This window comes from Dermacentor andersoni, chromosome 4, assembly GCF_023375885.2.
Source record: "Dermacentor andersoni chromosome 4, qqDerAnde1_hic_scaffold, whole genome shotgun sequence".
In the NCBI taxonomy this organism is placed as follows: Eukaryota; Metazoa; Arthropoda; class Arachnida; order Ixodida; family Ixodidae; genus Dermacentor; species Dermacentor andersoni.
In genome coordinates, this window is record NC_092817.1 from 66,132,025 (window position 1) to 66,154,396 (window position 22,372).

Sequence of the window (22,372 nt, forward strand, 5' to 3'; positions counted from 1 at the left end):
CCTGATAATTGAACAAAAATTGTCCGATTTATCCGAAGTCTGTAATATCCGAAATGCCTTAGTTCTGAAACTTTGGTCACGTTGTGTAACAACGTTATACGAAGAGTGAGTCACGAATGTCCAAAGTAAAAAACAAAGTCACAGTTTCACCCTAGATGAAAAGCATCCACTGCGATAGCAAATTAGCAGACTGCTATGCGAAGCAAGGATAATAGTTTTATCTGCCGTATAAAGTTGTAAACATTCATTTAGTAAATAAATTAACAAGCGTGGTGTCATGCACACAAAGGTAAACATGAACATATCTCGCTCGATGACCACGGAAAGTTGCTTTCAAAACATTGGACTGAAAAACTGCTGTAGAAAAAGCAAGCAAATTGACTTTCGTGCTGTCTCTCGCTTCAACGCAAACTAAACGTCGAAAGCTACTGGCACTGGGCGCACATTGTCCACATTGCAGATCACTTCCAAGATATGGCGTGTGCGCGGCCGCGCCATAAGCAGCAGCCGCTGGAGTACACCCCTCTCCCTCACCTTCCACCCGTGCCTTGAGTGCAAAAGCAGACAGCGCCCTTTCGCCCCGTCCTCCTCCCTCGCGTGCACGATATTGAGCCATGATCGGTGGCTGCCCCTCGCAGGTCAGTTGTCAGCCGGTGTCGATATGATACGGCAAAAGTCCATTTTATACGCCCGATTTTTATAAAAATTGCTGCTAATTTTGTCTGCTGTAGCCGATAGTCTTTTGTAATGCCGTCCGTTAAAAGCGAACTTCGTTGCATTAATAAAACAGGTAGAACAAACTAAGGCTGAAATATAGTCCGTTATATCCGAAAGTATGTTGTACTCGGGTACGTTGTAATGAGCGTAGACTGTATAATGATATTTTATCCACCACGTATTGGATATAACGATAAAAATTTGCCTTTTGGAGAGCACTCTTCACGCAAAATAATTGTGAAATTAGTGTTGCTAACTTCCCCTTAAACGAACGATACTGAGATGGGGTGAAAAGTTTCCCTACACGAGTTCGTATCTTCCGCCATTACTGCGCAGAGCGTCCCACTCTCACGACGATTGCGAAAGCCATGGAGAACATCGCAAGTTGACGCAGCATTCCACAAGATGGCATCAGCAACATTGTGCACGTCCCGTCCGCGTCGCCTGTGATAGTGCTCCGCTATGCTATTGAACTACGCTCCACACGTGAAGAGAGAAAGGCAAAAAATCACCGATGATTATGATACTGCCTAATGCGAAATCTGAGCGCAGCTCTATATGTGTTTTCATTCCGCGATTATATTGGCTGGCGCGGACAATCTGTCTCGTACGGCACGTTCCAAACATGTGGCCCGACTGCCTCGCTAAGCGGGAGATTGCGAGAGGCAACGCGTGGGCGATGCGTGGGCTCAGTTCACAGCAGCCACCACAGACAGACCTCTGCTCATGCAGCGCTTTGCTGAACAGACAACGCACGCTACTCTGGCGCGATCTCGTAGCCATCGTTGCCCTGCAGAGCCTCTCTTCCCTTTCCCATACCTGCTTTCGCGATGCCCTCCTCCCACAGTCTTCACTATCGCCTCCTTTCATTTCCTGCTGCGCTCCGCGTTAAATTTCATCTTTCGATGTGCTCATTCGCTCGGTTATGAGGTAGGACGCCAATGGCAACACTTGCCATAGGAACGGTCACCCAAGAGCTGCGCTCTAGACGACGAAGCGTGCGTGCCCACGCAAGAGCACCGCGATTATGACGGCTGCAACTAGGGGCCGTGCCAATCCACGGAAAAGGCGGGCTTCATGTGCCAAGGCAAAACACCCCATGACAGTGAAACCGACACGGTGGAAGCCGCTGACATTGCCGAGTTCTGGGAGCACGTTGCTACTGACGTTGAAACAGGTGGTGCTTTAATGGAGACGTTTCTGGGTGCAGATAGTGCTGCCTCATTCTGCGAAGAGATATCCAACGGGGTGATTGTTGTTCGACGGAGGCAATGACAGCAGCGGCAGTGATGACGAGGTTGACAATGGCCAGTCTTTAGCACTGACCCTGACTGAGTTGCTCACTGATTTCATGCAAGCTAAATTATTGCCGCCAGTGTGTGCGCAGCAGCTGGACGCAATCCACATGGCGGTTGTGAACTTGGAACTCCCATGAAAGCAATTGCAGATTTCTGGCTATCTCTGCCCACAATGCTTGACACGCTGTTTGGAGACAAACATGTTATTTTTCACTGCCCACATTGTATGTTAATGTTTAGCACAAGGGGCCAATTTGGTTTAGAAGCTTCATGGTATGTTTGGTAGTGTTCTTCTTTTTTTCATATCTTAATGGGAGTCCAGACATAGCAACGATTGGTTACAATGAACAAATTTTTCGTTCATCTTGATATGGTTTAAGTGAACTGCACTGCATGGAGAAAACAAAAGGTCATCGATAATACAGTAAAACCTCGTTAAACCGTACCCGCTTAAACAGTAGTTTCGTTTTAAAAGTAGTAAAGTCAAATCCCCGACTCAGTGACCCTTGAAGATAATGTGTTTTGTATCCGCATAAACCGTACCAGCTTATTGCATACGCATCGGTTAAAATGTAGCGTTTCAACTTTTCGTCGCACAAACACGGCGGTGCACCGTCTCCATCGGGCGGCCCGGCAGAACAACAAGCCTCAGAGATCGGAACAACGGCCTCCAAGCGCCCTGTGCGTTTGTGCGTGAAGCCACATGAACATCAACATCATTTTGACGCTGTGCCAGAGAGCGTAATAGCGTCGTGCAAGCGAGGACTCGCGTCGTTCCGAAGCTCGGATAGAAAAGACGCCGGGTGCTCAGCTTAGAAGAAAAAATAGACATTGTTTGTGCTATCACGAAGAAGTCGGCGCTGGCATGCAACAGGGATCTGCTGTTGACTACAGTGTGTGGCATTTGGAATGTGAAGAAGCTGCCCGGCAGCGCTGCTGCGACCGCGAAGAGATGTCGGCTACGAAGTTCGACTTTTCGCCATCGTTGCCTCTGTTGTTGCCGAAGTGTCGCCTAGCGACAGTGATGAGGACAACACGGAAAGCGACAGCACGGGCAATTCAGGCCCGACAGTGGCAGAAGCTGCTCGTTACGCCAGCCTCATGAATGCAATCATCGCGACGAGAACAGCGGAGCGATAACGTAACTCTATTCCAAGCAAAAAGTATTGCAAACTCCGGCACCCAGCAATGAAAAAGGCGTCCCGGTACTTCTGCTGCCCTACTGCGCGGGTGCATGGAGAATACGTAATGCCAACGAGGAATCTGCCATGCGAGTGTTTGAAGAGAAGAGGGGGCTGGCTGAAAAGCTGGCACGCAGCTTCATCATGGCAGGTCGCTGTCGTCATGCTAGGCCGCCGTGGCATCAAACGAAAATAACACTTATGTCGCACGAAGTGAATAAATACTGCATGTTTTTTCCCTTTCATCGCACTCTCTCTGAGTTCAGTTTTTGACAGGTAAGTGGGCGATATCATGCTAATCCAGTTTAACAGTACGACCGTTTAGTACGTACTTTTTCCGAGCTCCGGCCAACTACGGTTTAACGAGGTTTCACTGTACTAACAAGAAAGCCAAATACATACAGTAAACGCAATGCACGCACATAAGTGCAACTAACAAGCCCAAAAACTGATTCGCCACTAAACTTGCACACTTACGTAATTCGAAATCATGTATTAGATCTGACATTATCCAGTTCTTCAATAAACTGATCAATGTTGAACTAATGGAATCGAACTAAGCTAATCTAGCAGCTTTAGTGAACTTGCAGATTACGTAAGGTTACACAAGCGCCATGCCCCTTTTGACTCACCTTTTCGTTGTCATCCTCGTCCCCTGAAGACTCGGGGCTGCCGCCACCCTGGGACGTCGGGGCCATTCCGTTGTGCGCAACCCGTGCCATGTGCTGTGCTTCCTCCTCAGAAACAGACGTGGGTCGGCCATCGGGTTCCTGGTCGCTTACGCTCCCAGGTCGGCCAATGGGCTCCCCTTCTGCTCCAAGTGAGTTAAGCACAAACAGGTTGGTACACTGCACTTCAGGGCGGGGCACGAGCCACCGACACAGCAAAAGGAGGCCCAAACCATGCTCATTTCTAGAATTTTGCTGTTGCAATCAACGCATAAATTGAAGTTGAGGAATGCTGAAGGTGAGTGGGAGGGAGAGAGAAAAGGATGCACAGCTTTATAAATGTATTCAGAAACCTTCGCGAATGGCTAAAGCCGATGAGGTGTGATGACCTCGACAGATACAGGTCATAACATGTAGTAGGTAAGCAGGAAACGGCGAGTCCATAATATTTAAAGGTGCTTGAATAGAAAGATTTCGTAATTGAAACGAGTACGGATATTTGAGAAAAATTACCTTTAATATTGAATGGTTAATATTTTCTCACAAACAAACAAGGTAAATATAGAGACACCACCTGTAGACTCCGACAAGTGTTGATATCCCATGTATTCGGACAGAATGAATATTTGACAACTTCAAACAGCAAGTTTTCAAATTGAATACAAATATTTACATACCTCCAATTATTTTTCTATGCTTTCCCACATCCGAGACATTAAACCATCATGAAAAGAAGTAATGCAACAGAGAGCGAGACAGAAATGGTTACTTCACACCACTTAAAGAGCCCCTCACCAGGTCTGGCCATTTTGAGCTGACAAGCGCAGAGCATACAATGAGTGCTAACGATCGCGCTTACAAAGAATTACATTGCTACGTGCCACGGCAAGGTCTGAAATTTCAATCCGCACGCCGTTTTCCCTTTCTCTCCCGGCCAGCGCGCTCCAAGCTGGAAGGTTACATAGCCATGTCCCTGTGCCTACGTAGTTGTGCCCTTGTGTGACATCGCTCGTGGTGACTTGACTTGCGACTTCGAGAATTATTCAAGGCAACATCTGTTATTTGTTTGATTTGTTGCTTGAATTGACGAATTGAAGTTTAGAGAAATAATAAAACACACAAATGGAGTGTCTGCGCGTTTTTTGCTTTACTTCGCACCGAATAAAGTGAGATGTACTTTTGCTTCGTCTGCTTGTTCCCACGGTCGTGCAGTCACGTGCGCAGGTACCGAAACTATGCCATTTTCAACTGTGTTGCAGCGCATGATCGTGCTCCACAATCCGCTTGTTCTGCCTCAGTATTCGTGTAGCGCTGAATTATACCACTAGTCATGTATCCTTGTGCACAGTGTGCAAAATCGTGCGCTGTGTGAAACAAGGCATAACAAGAGCTCGCATGCAACGTCTGCTGCGGAAGTGCGCATTCCAAGGGAAAAAAAAAGCGAGGACAAAAGAATGAAAGCGGGGCCCATGACGTGTGCGTCACGCGATCCTCGAGGTGCGGTATGGGAGAATGCAGGGAAGGAATTTTGCTTGCGGAGGCTAGGCGGGGCGAGTGGAGAGAGTGTCTCGCTATGCAGTGGAGCTCGTCTTCTGAAATCATGGGTTCGTGGCACTGAAATATTTCTATCTCGACTATTAATGAGCCGATTTGAAAAATTTTTGCGGCAGAATGCTCTCTAGAGGACCCGTAACAACTTCCAGCGTATAACCAAAATTTGCTATGGGGCCTGGTGAGGGGCCCTTTGAAGACAGTTATGAAAATACAAAGCATTCACAAAAGAAATAGTAAGTTACCTCGTGACTGGCAAGGTGCTGTCTCAATGGATGATGCCGATTGCATGGATCCAGTGCTGGCTCGATGTGGTCGGTACACACCAACTTCCCCATCCTGGGCAGACAGAACAGAAAGCAGGAGGATTGGTGTCCAACACACCTTGAAATTTTGGGAACAGTTAATCAAGGGTGCGAGATAAAAGAATGACAATGTAAAAGTGAGAGAGAAGGCTAGTAGCCAACATGGTATGTTCACTAATAAGCTCGGCATTCCTTGCATTATAATCTATCCTGTTGGCTCCAAGCAAAAATTTGCTCTTCTGGCTTAACTAACTGAGAAGTGCCATTATAAAGAATATGATATTACACTGTATATTCCTGGAGACACTCAAGCAAAAGACTTCGGGCAATGAAAGTACTCAAGGCCAAGCAAGCCCTTCCTTACCTCATCCGAATGTGACATCACATGACCATCAATGTTTTTGGCCTTCTGTACAAACTTCTGGTGCCGTGCCTTCAGCTCTTTTGGGTGAGGAGTGTCATGACGAACAAATTGAGTCTGAAAAAAAAAAAAAAAAAAAAAAGGCGAGTTTTACCAACGGGGCTTGTATTATACCTTGTATGGAACCTTGCACACAAGTAACACAGGAGAAAACCTTTGCAAGGTCCTCGGTTCTCAAGTTAGTAAAGTCTTAAAAGTACTACGAGTTCCACATGGAATTAATCTTGAAGCTAGCACCAGTGTTGAGATAAGGGCTGTCAAATGCGCAGTAAGATGCAGTAGTGTTCCATTTACTTTTTGAACAAAACGGCATTTTATGCACTGCACTGCAAAAATTACTGGAACACTAACGCATTTTATCGCACGTTTTGGGAGTGTGTATCTCTAAAGTGGTGCATCCCCAGAATTCATTCGAACGGGGTATGCCTAGCTAAATAACTTAACTCGCCAATTTACCTCATACTCTGCAACTTTCAGCATTTGAATCACAATCCCGACAGATCAGTGATTGTCTATTCTGGTGATCCATTTCCTTTAATCGGATTACCAGATCCCATATGCTTGCTAATACAAGCAGTGCAATTTATTTAAAGACTTACCAAGCCCCATGAAATAGTAGGCTCATGCAAATACTCAATATTTTCGCATATTTAATTGAATACAGCCTACTCTCGTTACAACGGACGCTGATACTATGACAAACAACATCAGTTTTACCTGAAGTCCGTAATATTCCAGATGCCTCACTTCCGAAACTTTCATCGCGATGTCTAACAACTTTATTGCAAAGAGTGAGTGATGAACGCCCAAAGAAAGAAACAAACAAAAAAAGTCGAAGTTTCACCCGAAACTTGAAGCATCGATTGCGGTAGCAAATTAAGCAAGAGAAGTGCTGCAGCAGCAGTGAGCAAATTGACCTTCATGCAGTCTCTCACTTCAACATGAACTAAACGTCAAAAGCACAGCACATACAAAGCTACCGGCACTGAGTGCACTTTGTCCACATCTTAGATCGCTTTGAAGATGAGGCCTGCTAGGCTGCGCACTTTGTTCACATTGCAGGTCACTTTCAAGATATGGCACCCGTGCGGGCGCACGCACATTGTCCACATTACAGATCGCTTTCAAGATATGGCGCCCGCGCTGTTAACAGAAGCTACATCCGTGCCTCGTGCACGAGAGACGGTGCACTTCCGCCCCGCCTTTCGGCCTTTCTCACGCGCAGGATATTGAGCTGCGCTCGTCGGCTGGCCCTTGCAAGTCAGTTGCCAGCCCGTGTCGACACGGCAAAAGTCCATTCTATACGCTTGATTTTGACAGAATTACTGCTAATTTCGTCCGCTGTAGCCGATAGTCCGTCGTAGCACGGTCCGTTAATAGCGAACTTCGTTGCATTAATAAAATATGTAGAACAAACTAAGGCTGAAATATAGTCAGTTATATACGAAAGTCTGTTGTACCGAGGTCCGTTGTAACGAGCGTAGACTGTATTATGCTATTCACTATACGGTTCGGCTCGAGCTTCAGTATTCGAAACGAATAAATATGTGTATATTCTTGCACATAAGCCGTAGAGCAATAACAACATGCTAGAAAAAACAAAAGTTTGTGTGTGTAACCTGCGGAAATAACTGCATAAAACGCCCAAATCTTTGTAAAACAGTCTCTATTCATGGATGCACGAATCATGCATGTTACATCTTTGGCTAGCAGCTCTTTTCCTCGCTTCGTCGACAACGCTGATGGGGAACAATTTTGCCTTAAAGGTGGTGTGGTGGCCTCACGGTCGCACAGCAGCAGCCAGACACCCTTTCCCCTTTTTGACTCAGTAAAATCTTATCGCCTTGTGTGCGGGAAAGGGAAGTAGTGCGAGGGTGCGCAACCGAGCCGTAGAGGATGGACGATAAAAAAATAAGGAGTTTTTCTTGTTCTTCGGGGACGCACTACTCGCTTCTATCTGCTGCTTTCCAGCCACGCTTGTGTCCCGCGCAACATTGGTGACCCAGACGAGCAGCAAGTGCTATGGACACCTCAAGGCACCGAAATTCCGACACTCTCTGGCGTCGACGTCAAACTGCCTCAGTTTCGGACTGCGAATCCTGCATTGTGGTTCATTCAGGCAGAATCACAATTCGCTGCATGGCGCATCACAGCAGATTCCACGTAATGCCATTATGTGGTGAGCAGTCTGCCCCCATCAACCGCTGGCGAAATTCGAGACCTGCTGCTTTCCCCACCAGCAGACAACGTTTATGAGGCGTTGGAGAGTGTAGTGATAGCAGACATGGGGACGTCTTCTGGTGACACAGGTATCTGGTGGTATGCCCGCACGAGATCAATTTTTGAAAAAAGTTTGGCCCCATGCAGACCTGCCAGTATGTCATGAATATGCGGCACGGGGTACCTGTCGGGCGTTGTGACACTGTTCAGCGCACGATAGTCCCCGCAAGGACGCCAGTCACCCAATGATCACTTAGGAACCATGTGAAGGGGAGATGCCCAAGGACTGGAAGAAAGCTGGAGGATGCATAACATATGGTCGAATTCCTGTCGTGCCTCCACAGTTTCTCAGGAGACAATCGTCACCGCAGCCAAGAGTGAACTCGGCGTGCCTGAGTTATCATTTATCGGCCACATCATTTTGAGCTCGGGAGTATGGCCACACTCATCTAAAGTGCAGGCCATACAAGATTTTCCACTGCCAACCACGAAGCACCAACTACGTGAATTTCTCAGATTGCTAAACTTCTACCGCCGCTTTGTGCCTGAATGTGCCCATATCATACAACCTCTTCACGGACCTGCTCAAGGCAACGCAAGGATCTTCGAATGACCAGCCTTGGTGCGAAGAAGCGAAAAGGGCTTTTAACCAAAGCAAGCAGGCCTTAGCAAATGCGGCTCTCCTGGCATACCCACGGCCAGGAATTCCCCAGTGTTTCACGGTCAATGCCTCAGACATAGCCATCGGCGCCGTGCTGCAACAGCTGAGCGACGGCACACGGCACCCAACTGCATTCTTCTCGAAGAAGCCGACACCTACTGAGCGCCACTACAGCACCTTCAAGCGCGAACTGCTCACCGTCTACTCGAGTATACACAACTTCCGGCATTTCTTGGAAGGCGTCGAGTTCCATCATTTTAACCCACCATAAGCCGCTGACCTAGGCTCTTCGCTCTATGCATTTGGACGGTGGCATGCACACGGCCCGAAAACTTCGGCAACTGGCATACATCTCCGAGTTAATGACAGACATCCGGCATGTAAATGGGAGCGACAACGTCGTTGCCAATGCCCTGTGACGGAGCGCTATAAAGGCCGTCAACAATGCAGAAGGAGTTAACTTCCATGCACTGGCAGCAGCCCAAAGAGAACACAAAGAGCTAAAAAGCCTCCTAACAACAAAAACGGCCCTCAAGCTACAGTGGATGCAGATTCCGGGATCAGGCGACCAGATTTGCTGTGACACCACCACGGACCGCCCACACCCCTTCGTGCCTGCCAATCTACATCGCCGCATTTTTCTTTCTGTTCACAAGCTATCGCATCCTGGAATCAAAACTACGCAAAAGTTGCTCACAGCAAGGTTCATCTGGCCAGGTATCAACTGAGACGTGCGTTGCTGGGCAAGAGGATGCATACCGTGTCAGCGTGCCAAAATTCAGCAACATACTGTGACTTCATTGGCAACGTTTGTGCCTCCAGACGCGTGTTTCGACTACATGCACCTCTACATTTTTGGACCTCTGCCGCCTTGCCAAGAGCATGGCTATTTACTGACGCGCATTGACAGATTCGCGTGGTGGGCAGAGGCCATATCTATAGCGGATATCACTGCTGACACGGTTGCCCGCACCTTTTTGCACCACTGGGTTGCTCGTTTCGGTGCACCATCTATAATAACAACGAATCGTGGAAGGCAGTTCGAATCATCACTTTTCGCCAGCATTACACGTTTCATTGGTGCTTCTCGCATCAGAGCAACCGCCTACCACCCCATTAGCAACGGCCTGGTAGAGCGTTTCCACCACCAGCTCAAGTCTGAGCTCGCCGCAACAGAAGAGCGCAGCTGGATGGAGGCACTACCACGCATCCTCTTGGGAATCCGGACAGCTGTCAAGACAGACATTGGCTGCAGCGTGGCTGAACTGGTCTATGTAACGACACTACGCCTTCCAGGAGAACTCTTCCCGGGCAGTCCGCAAGACGGTTGTACAGCCACTGCAGCCTATGCACTTAGGCTACGAGACATAATGGAGAACCTTCGCACTACGCCACCGCGACGGGCAGCGCCACGCATGTGTTTGTGCACCATGACACAGTTCATCGGCCACTCCAACCACCGTATAACAGGCCATTTCGAGTGCTGCATTGAGGTAAGAAGCAGTTCACTATTGACGTGCGTGGTCATCACGAAGTGGTGTCACTCGATCGGCTGAAGCCAGCGCACATTGAAGATGCAGACACCCTTTCACATGCACAGTCATCTCTGACACCACCCTTCAAGGCTCTACTCGTTCAAACACGCCAAGTCACAAGGACACGCAGTGGACAAGTCTCCAGGGCGCCCCGTTTGTATGGACATGTGAACAATTTAAGTCTTTCTATAAACATTCGCTAACTCACTAGGAGGGAAGGTGATGTGGCGGCCTCACGGTGGCACAGCAGCTACCAGACACCCTTTCCCCCTTTTTGACTCAGTAAAATCTTATTGCCTTGTGTGTGAGAAAGGGACGTGGTGCGAGGGTGCGCAACTGAGCCGTAGAGGCTCGACGATCACAAAATAAAGAGTTTTTTCTTGTTCTTCAGGGACGCACTACTCGCTTCTATCTGCTCCTTCCCAACCGCGCTCGCGTCCCGCACAACAGTGGCATCACGGTTGTGTGGACCAGGCTGCCATGAAACCACACTTCCGAGGCAAAAGTAACGCCGCTATGAAGCCACAACTCGAGTCGAAATTTGCATATAACTCCCACTCCGATTTTGTAGCTAATTCTAAAAAAATTTTGGTGCAGTTATAGGCATAAAAATATAGTAAATCTTAAAACACGTACGGTTGACGGCTTTGGCTTCAGTGAGCAAGTTGCATCACACTGCTTATAGCGAAGACAAAACAAAGACAAATTCGTTTGCAGTCGCCTACTGGTTTCTGCACTGGTTCAATTATTCAAATATATTATTTGCTGCAAGTGTGGCTTCCCGAGAGCTGTATGACTGCTGTGAACTGCTGTAAATAGGTATGCATCGACGCGGCACTAAACCGCGTCTCTGTTGGTCGACACTCGGCAAAACAGTGCTGGTTAGGTCTAACAGCCAAGGCGGGTGCAGCGGTGGTCGGAAAATCGTTGTGGGAAGCTTGCTGCTCCTTGGAGATTGGGCCCTATATCATGTGTGCGAGCCAGACTAAGGACCACAAAAGCGACGAGCGAGCCTATTAAGTTCGTCGGTGCACTTGCAGGAAAGAATGAGTTAAGCTCGTGCAGTCAAGGTTGCATTCACAGCATCCCAATGATGTCATCAGGGAACAGTCCTGCCGCCTCAACCACCACAAAATTTTAATCAACTGTGAACAAGTGCCTGTAAACATATTTTTTGCGCTGCTGGAGTTGTAAGAGATGTCAAACTTGCATTTCTGCATGAAAATATCCGAATAACGGCACTTTGGAAATAATGGACTCCAGAGATAAACCTGTTTTCTTTTTTGCAACTAGAGAACCAACTTTTCTTAGATTTGTCAACATCTGGCTGTTACACCAAGGTTTTATGCAAATGTTACAACTATTCTAATGAATCGCTCTGAATTTATTTGACACTCATTACTATTTGCTCTGACTACACTTCGTACCGAAAATTGATACATGCATTCACATAATCCTACGAAATAGCTATAATTGAACAGGTTAAGCGGTACCCATAGTTCAGTCAGTAAAGCATTTTGCTAAGCTGCACCAATGGTTAATACAGAAGATTACGTACCTAGTAGTGGTAGTAAGGAACAAATGGCTTTACCTCAAGTTCCTTGTCTAGTTTCTCCTCAACAGCCTCCTCGACAAACTTCACAGCTGACGAACGGTTCTCAGTCTTTTGGTCCCAGCTCAACCGACTGTCCTGTTCTGTACTGTCTCGCAGCAGATTTTCTGCACAAAAACAGTCAAGCAAGCTGAGCCTTCTCATTTACAAAAAGAAAACATTCTGTCAGGAAGCTTATGCTAAACGGAAAAATTCATAGTCTGCAAAGACTGACATAATAATACATTAATGTGGCACGAGTTCCCTGCAAATGTTTTGTTTAATAGTGTATGGCTGCTTGCAATATTTCTTGCAACCCAATATGTGCAAAAAAAGAGTAAGTACCCAACGGGAACACGCACACACATGCACACACCTACGCACACACACCGTATTCGTCTATGCAACCGGTGGCACATACTATAAATTCAGGCTGCCTTTGAAACTGCTAGTAAATGACATATTTTGCGGCTTCTGCATGGTGAAAAATGTACCTATGTAAGCATTAGTACACACCTGTAATTATTGTAATTGAGCCTGAGGGATGCACAATGCAGTTTTCAATTACACAATGCAGTCAAGAAGCTATTATGTATGAAACAAAATGTAAGAAGTAACATGAGAAACAGATAATTAACGAAGGCAAAACTGTCACACTATTTTAAGTGAGGTCTGGAAAAAAGCACCTATGTGCTTTTTATCTCTTATGAAGCGCTCGGTTTATCTGTTTATTCTCTTTCTTTAAGGAGAGATGCTACTTCAAAAAAAATCTGTTAGTACTAGAGATATGAAAATATTGCCATCCATAGAGTTTATTATGTAGATTACAAATATGTCATGAGTTTTGTAGTTGCTATAACTTTTTTAGGTATGTTCTAGATAACTACTATAGTTTTGAGGGTGCAATAAAATAGAATAGGAATTTACAGGGTCTCTTATGATCTCTTCTATGAGGCAAACGGCGAAAGCCTGCTCCTTCCTTCCCTTATCATTCACCTGTTTCTCCTTGCCTCTTCTCTTTCTCTTCTTTTTTTTTTAGTCATTACTGCTCACTACTCAGCATTTTTAGTCATTTGTAATCAATTATGGTCATTACAAGCTGTCATTAGAAATGCTGATCATATCATAGTCTACACTAGCCATCACAAGTCATTTCATTCATTATTAGTCATTACCGGTAATTACTAAGCATTTTCAGTCATTTCTTATCAATTGTAGCTGTTACAATTCGTTGTTAGACATATTGGTCATTTCGTAGTCATTAGTAGTCATCACAAGTCATTGAAGTCATTATTAGTCATTACTGGTCATTGTTAATCATTCCTAATCAATTGTAGTCGTTACAAGTTGCTACACATATTGGTCATCTCACTCATTACTAGTCATTACAAGTCATTAGTAGTGATTTCTGCTTGCTAGTAAGCATTTTTAGTCATTTGTAATCAATTGTGGTCATTACAAGCTGTCGTTAGACATACAGGTCATTTTGTAGTCATTACAAGTCATTAGTAGTCATTTTAGTCATTACTGCTCCTTACTAGACATTTCTAGTCATTTCTAATCAATTGCAGTCATTAGACATATTGGTCATTTCAGTCATTAGTAGTCATTACTAGTCATTATAAGTTGTTATTAACCTCTACCAATCTCTATTATAACATTATCATTCACTAACTGTCACTATCAATCATTTTTCATTCTTTAATCTGTTTTCATATGGCGTGATGACGCTTCGGCAGACACCCCGTGCGTGTGTGTGCGCGTGCGTATATATATATATATATATATATATATATATATATATATATATATATATATATATATATATATATGGCAGTCAGGTCTGCTGACAAACTTCACCATGAGCCTAGAAAGGCCTTCGCCTTAAAAAAAACTGTCAATTTGGTGATCTTTGGAGGCACTTTCTTGTGTATTAAACTTTCATGAAAAGCATCGTGTTGTAGCTTATTTAGCTCTTTGTAGACTGCAGAGTGCCAATATCTATCCAAACTGCATGTATAACTAGCGCAACTATGCAAAAAAAAGAAAAAGAGCAAACTTCAACAAATTTTTTTCACAATCCCATGGGAATAACCTTGTGCGCTTATAGTTGTCTTATACTAATGAAATTTGGCGTACGTACTCTTCAATATATGCAGAATGCTGATATCTACTTGAAATTGCAATATCTCTCGGCAGTAGCTGTGAAAGTACAAGGTTATATTTCACGAGTTTTCTTATGTTTCCTTGCATAGTTCCACTAATTATACATGTAGTTTACATAGATATCGGCACTTTGCAGTCTACAAAGAGCTAAATAAGCTACAGTACAATGCTTTTCGTGAAACATTAATACACAAGAAAGTGCCTCCAAACATCACTATATTTTGCAGTTGTGTAGGACATGACTAAAAAAAATACAGCAGATACACAAAAACTCTTGACATATTTGACATATACATAAAATCTCTATGAATGGTCGTAATTTGAAATCTGTAGTACAAATAATAAAATCTTTTTCTTGAGTAGCATCTCCCCTTAACAGGTATGAAATAGTGTACCAGTTATAGAAAAAGTACAAAGGGCATAACAGGTAGGTTTTCAAGGCTCTTCACGGAAGCACAGCAAACACAGCTGCTACTACGATATTCAATTATTAGGGTCAACCATTCCACTCTCGAGATAATCACAATGCTAGGCAATGCTCAATCTAACGCACATTCTTTGTGCATTAGATTGACTAAGATAATACTTACGCAACAACACGGCACTTGAGCAGTCACAGAATACTTACATGTCACTTTATCACATGGGGCAAAAGAATACAAGGCAATCTCAGTTTACGCAAAAGTTCATTTCTAAGATGTGCTACAACCAGCTGAAACAAAAAGCTCAACATGAAGCTGGCAGGCTGGTTGCAAGACAGCAGTATGCTATGCTGCTGTATATATGTTTTAAAGTGTTACACAGAAAAACGTACTTATGAATGACACCCTAACAACTGCCTGCATCATCATATCATGTGTAGAAAAATTGCTTCCTGCGCAAAGTGCAACTTGCCACATTGACAAGAGGCATCGCAAAAACTACCCTAAAAAACCACCTAGGATTATGCATGTCCCTTTCAGATGCTTGTTAAGAAGGCACTGGTATAACAGAAGTCTGGGCAAAAAACACCACAGAGTGCATTTAAGTTTCACACACAGCATTGCCCAAGTCACCAGCATTGTACGAGGGTGAATAAAGAAATCTTTGCCCCCTCCTCCCCCCACCTTTTTTTTTTTTAAAGTGAAATTACAGCTGTAAATGTGAAGTCAACATATCCATTCCAAGCAGTAGACCTTTCTTGGACCGGTGCGACATTATCTGCTGGTAACTCCATGGCACAGCGCAGCTGTCAGTTGTTGAACATGGTGGTATCCTCTACTACAATGCAAAGCCACATGTGGCAATCATAACCACCGACAAGCTCTGGTCATTTTACTGGGAAAGTCTGGACCAGCCACCATACAGACCAGAACTCCCCCCTACTGATTTCCACGCTTTTAGTCCAATGAAGAATTTCCAGGCAGGACTGTGATTCACGTGCAACGATGAGGCCAAGACAGCAGTGCGACGGTACGGTAGTTCCATAGTCAGCAGGATGAATTCTACCAAAGGGGCATCTCAAATTTAGTGCTGCGATAAGACAAATGTCTGAACCGGTGTGGGGACTATGTGGAAAAATAGTGTAAGGTACATAGAATAGTATGTATATTTGTAATTACCTGTATGTACCTTATTTTGGCTAATAAATAAAGGGGCAAAGACTTTCTGATTTGCTCTCTCTCGTATATCTTGATCAATGGACACTCAAGCGCATGAAGTCATCAGAAGTTTTGGGCTTTTATGCTCCAAAACTACCCTCACTATGCCAAGAGAGATGCTGCGGTGAGGGGCACTGAATTAATGTTGATTCCCCAATGTCCCTTAATGTGCCCAAAGCTCGATACACAAATGTTTTGACACTCTTTCACTCTCATCAGAATGTATCCACTATAGTCAGGAGTCAAACATGTGACCTCATGCTCAGCAACAGAATGCAATAGTCACCAAGCCACCCAGGACATGAAGATTTACAGGGACATGAAAAATGAGCCACACGGGTAAGCTAGAAGCGCGCCTCACCCATGCTTTCTGTATGGTCATCCTGCTGTGGCAGCAGAAAGCATGTCAGCACTTTGTCACCCGTGGCTTCATCCAAGTCGGTCTGGAACTTGAGCATGGGCTGAGACTGAAGGAAACAAGGCAACACACGCAGCGTTAATGTGGCGCATGACACACAAAGCTCATCAAAGGTACGAATTTTGTGCTGCACAAGGATAGGCCAGCAAAATGCTCGACACATGAGCATCACCAGCGTGCATGTGTAGCTGTATGGCTGCAGCTTTAGCTTGTCACTCAACATGCTGTACATCATTATCAGCAGCAGTGTCAAATTTGGCCATGAAAAGCTGCACATAAAACTGGTAAAAGCACACTGTAACCTCAGGGTTGGCATATGTGAATCTGAAAAACAGAACACTTACTACCACATGCGAAATGAATGGCCATATGTTGTAAAATTTTAAAATTATTATTTCCACCCTTTAAGATTGGCTTCCACATCATCATACACTCGGCACAAAATACGATAGGTAATAAAATTAAAAGTAAAGCATTCTTACAAAAGAGAGAGAGGTAGAGAGAGTGAGAGAGTGAGGGAAAGCAGGGAGGTTTAAGTACAGCTTCTGGTTCGGCAAAAAATAATTTGCACCAGTACTAACGGCAAATAAGTACTTTAACCCTTCTTCAACACTAATGAACATGAAGGACTAAAAAAGGTGCGATAGCATTTTTTCCTTTGCTAAGTGCTAACAACTAACTAAGCCAGAAAAACATCCATCATTGCCCAATGCTTGACAAGAAATTTCTTCCTGCTCCTACCTGGTTCTTGGCCAGCCACAGTGCCTTCAAATTTAATGCAGTCACTGTCAGAGGCAGATTTTGTAGCCTAAAGGGGTGGAAAGAAAGAACAATAAGGATTTTAGTACTAAACATACCATAAAAGAAGCATAACAATTCATACAAGACTCAATGGTCAGAGCACAGATACAAAATACAATTTATCTAAAGCAGTAGCCAGCCACTTCAATGAACATGGTCATATATTCAACAAAGCAAGGCTCTATATACTACAAACAAATTTCCATTCACCTCGCGAGAGGATGTATACTGAATCATACCTCATACACAAGTTTAAATGCCTACACCAGAAGAGAAATCATTTGGCAGGTGGCAACTTAGAATCTTGAAAAGCTGCAAGTTAAATCTGAAATTCTCATATCATTAACCAAGGCACAAAACATATTGTGCCACCAGCTAACCTTGATTCTTATCATCACCTATTCCTGACGTAGTAGTTCTGCGGTCACCCGCAAGGTGGAGAGAAGTAATTAATAAAGGGAAATGCAGACATCCACCCGTTCGTAGCAATTGCTACAAAGGAAACCCTTTGTTGGGTTTCCTTTGTAGCAATTGCTACGAACGGGTGGATGTCTGCTTTTCCCTTTATTAATCACCTATTCCTCCATTTCCAATTTTTCCCTGCCTGCTACTAAATATATTCTCTCACTTTTTTATGCATATATCAACTATATGACCCCTTTTCCCATATACGCCTGGCCCCCGCCCACTTTTACTCATGTCACCCTACAATTTGTTATTCCGGTTTCGATTCCCCCATTTCTTGTTTTTCTTCTTTGTCTGTTTTTTATTTTATTTTTTTGAAACACCAACACATTCCAATGTCCCAGATGCCAGGATACCTTTTTCGGCGCCGTAGCCACACAGGGTATCGCCACTTCTGCATAACGCCATGAAGACGCCTACGTTGAGCTACTGGGGCTAACGTCCCTTAAAAGACCAAGCCGCTGCCTTCCAGCTATCCCATGCATTGCACCCCAGACTCCTTGTCGCCATCTTAACTCCTTCAAAATTACTTGACAGATTGCTGCTCTGCTACTCAAGTCATTCTTTCAACTGATGTCATTTTGGGTCTTTTTCATTACTCGTGCACTGACCGGCTGACCAGCTCTTCTAAAGCCACAAAGCATGCTGCCAACGACACCCCTGAATGCTCCTTAACCTCTCGCTCCCCCAACACCCTTGGATGCCCTTCTTTTTCTTTTTTTTCTTACCGCCTTCCCACTCTCCTGCTCTTGTCCCCTCATCTTAGGAACCACGGTTACAGACGTCAGGCGACAGCGCTAATTTTATTTGCAGTCTCTCCCTTTACAACCAGCCGCCACCGACAACAACGCCACATGACATCACTCTACTAACCCGCTAAATCTACCACGTCGAGGATGACAAGGCCGCCTTTTACGAAGATAGGTCCTTCTATCTTAACATTGGCCAGCCTTTCTGGGGCACCTTATCCCTGTTTATAAGCTTTATACGACTGTGCAATTCCATCTGTCAGCCCCATTCTTGCTCTTGCTATGGTCCTCACATTGCTATCTGATGTCAATGACATGGCAGAACAGAAATGTGAAAATGTATCTATACATGGTGACACTGAAAGGGTTAAAGCTGACAGGCAACCTGGAGAGACGTGTGTAGGCAAAAAACTTTCCCGACATTCCACAATACATCTTACTAATCTTGGTTAAGCAACTAATATCCCAAACTTTGGCATCCCCCCCCTTGTTTTTTATTCCTAAAAATAGGCCAGATTGCTTTGATGCATTTCTTGTTCAGATTATGCACAAGCTGTTGACAATGATTCCTTCTGCTATGCAAAGCTGGAATTATCATTAAGCATTTTGTCTTCTTATCACAATATCACTTTTTCTGCATGCACTATGAAACCTTCTTCAAATAGCAGCACAGAAAATGAACATGCATTTTGTCTAGATAAGTTCCACAGGCTTAAGTCATAAAACTTGAGCACGAGTTGGACCACCCGCTTGCTACAACTTTAACAAAGCTGTACATGTCAATGTCAGCTTCTGTGGCAACGCACCTGTTTCCAGACACATCCAGCACATGCAGCCGCCGCAGCGTGCCAGTCTCAGGCGGCAGCCTCTGGAGGCAGTTCTCACGCAGTGACAGCACACCCAGCCGCACCAGCTGACCGATCTCGGCTGGCAGCTCTGACAATTGGTTGCAGTCTGCATTCAGGTTGTTCAAGTTCACCAGTCGCCCTATCGATGCAGGCAGCTCCGTCAGCAGGTTGTCTGTCAAGATCAACTCCTGCAGGCTCACACAGTCTCCAATTGACTCTGGCAGGCTCCCCAGCCTGTTCTGGTCAACCTAAATGAAGAAGGAGAGTGCGGGCGAAGTAGAAACGGGCATGGTTACTGGCTGCATATTGCTGGGTGTCGCATATGTGAATAGTGGTGTAAGCGTGGGTGCTTGTGCACTTTCCTTGAGTGGCAAAACATGGGCAAAACCATGATGCTATTAATTGGAACTCTGATGTCAACATTGACATGTGCTCACACTAAATCCTATCATTTAGGGGAAAAAAAAAAGGCATTTGAATCAACACCATGCCTTCAGGCTATGCCAACTGTTGATGTTCGACCTTGTTGATACGGCAGAGTAAGAGGTAAAAAAGCACTTGAAAAGACGGGGATGGGAAGAGCGAACACAACACAAATGGTACGTAGCGCTCGTGTTGTGCCCTCTTTTTTTTAAGAGCTTTTTTATTTCTTGCTATTCAAACCACAGGTTTCCCGTAATTTCTCTATAATTTTTCAAAAATAAACATTAGTATACAAAACATTTTCCAACTTCCACTACACACCTTGAAGATGGTGAGCTTCCTAAGCCGACCGATGTCTTCAGGGAGGGCCTCCAGGTAATTCTGGGAGAAGTGCAAGTCTGTCAAAGACTCCAGGTCACAGAGCTCATCTGGAAGGTAGCTCAGCTTGTTCTCAGACACATCAAGGCACATGAGCCGCCTCAGCTGCCCGATTTCCTGAAATGCAAACAGGTGTACATCAGCAATGACACTAGCATACTTTCACAGAGCAGAAAACCAGGTCTTTAATGTAAGAACGACAACGATACCACAAGAACTGCGACACTTCATGCTCAATTAAACTTGGGTAAGCATGGCAACTTGGAATCATTCTGTAAACAACTGGTTCGCACAGCATAGAAAGTCGCTCGACAAATGCTACATATGCATGCTCTTTGAGAGCTCGGGATGGCTCATTATAATGCAGCTACATTTTATCAGCAAGATACAACTCACATTCACAAAATTAACAGTTACTAACATTTGTTGTCTGTGACTAAAAATTAGCGCATTTTGAGCTCAAGCGTGATTACTAACAATCCTGAAGGCTTAGTTTTTAATAAACTACACACTTACAACAAACATATTGTGGATACTACTATTCCAATTTTAGAGTCTCCTTCATACAAAGAAGGAATAATAATAATAATAACAATAATAACAACAACAATAATAATAATAATAATAATAATTAGACACTGAAGTTTTCCATTGAGTAAGAATGCAGATATCTATATGGGAGACATAAGAATGCATTACAATGCTCCCACAATTATGTAACTGAGATGCATGTGGCGCTTTCTATGTAAGCTATCAATAAAGTCACATCAAAATGGAATTGTTAATTATCATACAGCAAATCGCATATTCTGCAGCATTCTTTCATATGTATCACTAATGATCACATCTAGTGAGTGTGTGCCTAATGATGGTATTTTTATTTTCTCTTGCCTATTTCTAGAGCATGCTAGCATACCTGAAGTTCATAACAGGCTTACAAAGGACAAGGTGCTAAAATTTGCCACACAAGCCTTTCAGAAATGTGCATACAATGAATTCTGACTCAAGTGAGCATCTGAGGAATAAGTGGCCGAATACAGCATTTAGAGGGACTGAGAAACATTAAATTGTCTTAGGCTGACACTGTATTTTTTCAATACTCTACTATTGGTAAATCACAACAATAGCGTGATTACTAAAACAGAAAATGAAGGTCCACATTAAAACCCCACAGCCAGTAAATCAGTGTCATGTCCTGAATTTCAAAGTATGCTTTTTCTTTTCATATTTAGGCCCTGGTGCTTCATAAAGGTCGTACAAACTTTATGAGTTCAGTCTTTGCATACAATGTAGTCCATTTTTATCTTTACAAGAAATTACCTAGGCCAGAACAGACGGTGGCACCGCCCATCTTTCATTCTTCCATCTTTTTTTGCCTTACCAAGTATCCTCTCACGGTATGACTCAGTTTTTTTTTTTTTATTATTTGGAAACGTGATGACAGAAACGTAGAATTTTTCAATTTTAGTGTCCCCTTAGATAGAGTGCAAGTGCTTGTGAACTCACCTTAGGCAGTGTAGAAAGCTCGTTAGAATCAAGCCACAGCTCCTGGAGGCTGGAGAGTTGCCCCACAACAACAGGCTGTAGAAGAACAAAGAAGCAAATGCAGGACTGTCTTTAAGACCTCAGGTATTCAGTTATTTCAAAGCTTCAAGAAATTATCCGGTCAAATTAGTAGCCACCTCTTTCAATGTGGAAAATGCGGAACATGTGCTGCCACATAAAAGACTGTTTCCAAGCAGAATTTTTTCAAGCTAAATTCTAGCTTCAAGGTGTAGCCCAATAAAACATCATGCAGTCAATGCTTAAAAAAGGGAAATGACATTGAAAAGAGACGCCAAAGAAAAGTAAAGGTACATGTATAAACACGTGTAGTAGTAATGTCAAACTTCCAAGTTACTGAACACTGTTATAACAAACTATTGAATATAAAGAAGTAAATTAAGATGTTTCTCACTGGTATCTGATCATTGCATAATGAATATATGCTTGTAACAAATACAGGACATAACAAAGCTATTTTCGTGTCTGATGCGACTTTGTTAGAATGAATTTCATGCATGTTATCAAATCAGGAAAGCACTTGATAGTTTAAAAGAAAGAGATTGCTTAATGCAGTACTGGCTTAGTGCCTTGTACATTTACAACATCTTTCATCTCTATGTGTATAATTCACACGCAGTTCACAACTTTATTATTACTGAGCTGAGAACTGCTGAAATAAGATTCCGGGGCATGCTACAGAAAAACGTTATACACTCCATGGCTTAGGCGTGGTGGGTACAAAATCAAGGGCATGCGAGGGAATTGAAAGCATGTAAACACAAGAGCTAAGG

The 22,372-nt window shown here is 44.1% G+C and overlaps 1 protein-coding gene across 9 annotated transcripts in view; it reads right to left on the reverse strand.

Moving 5' to 3' along the window:
• LOC126536215 (protein scribble homolog) overlaps positions 1-22,372 on the reverse strand; it is a 174,849-nt gene that overhangs the window by 81,061 nt on the left and 71,416 nt on the right. For all 9 annotated transcript variants that reach the window (XM_055073872.2, XM_050183098.3, XM_055073869.2 and 6 more), the window contains exons 6-14: positions 21,543-21,617; positions 19,980-20,153; positions 19,194-19,483; positions 17,114-17,180; positions 16,316-16,421; positions 12,149-12,276; positions 6,085-6,198; positions 5,661-5,754; positions 3,829-4,007 (exon numbers count right to left, since the gene is read on the reverse strand). In XM_055073872.2, coding sequence (XP_054929847.2) covers positions 3,829-4,007; positions 5,661-5,754; positions 6,085-6,198; positions 12,149-12,276; positions 16,316-16,421; positions 17,114-17,180; positions 19,194-19,483; positions 19,980-20,153; positions 21,543-21,617 — 1,227 coding nt within the window. The remainder of the gene's footprint in view (positions 1-3,828; positions 4,008-5,660; positions 5,755-6,084; positions 6,199-12,148; positions 12,277-16,315; positions 16,422-17,113; positions 17,181-19,193; positions 19,484-19,979; positions 20,154-21,542; positions 21,618-22,372) is intronic.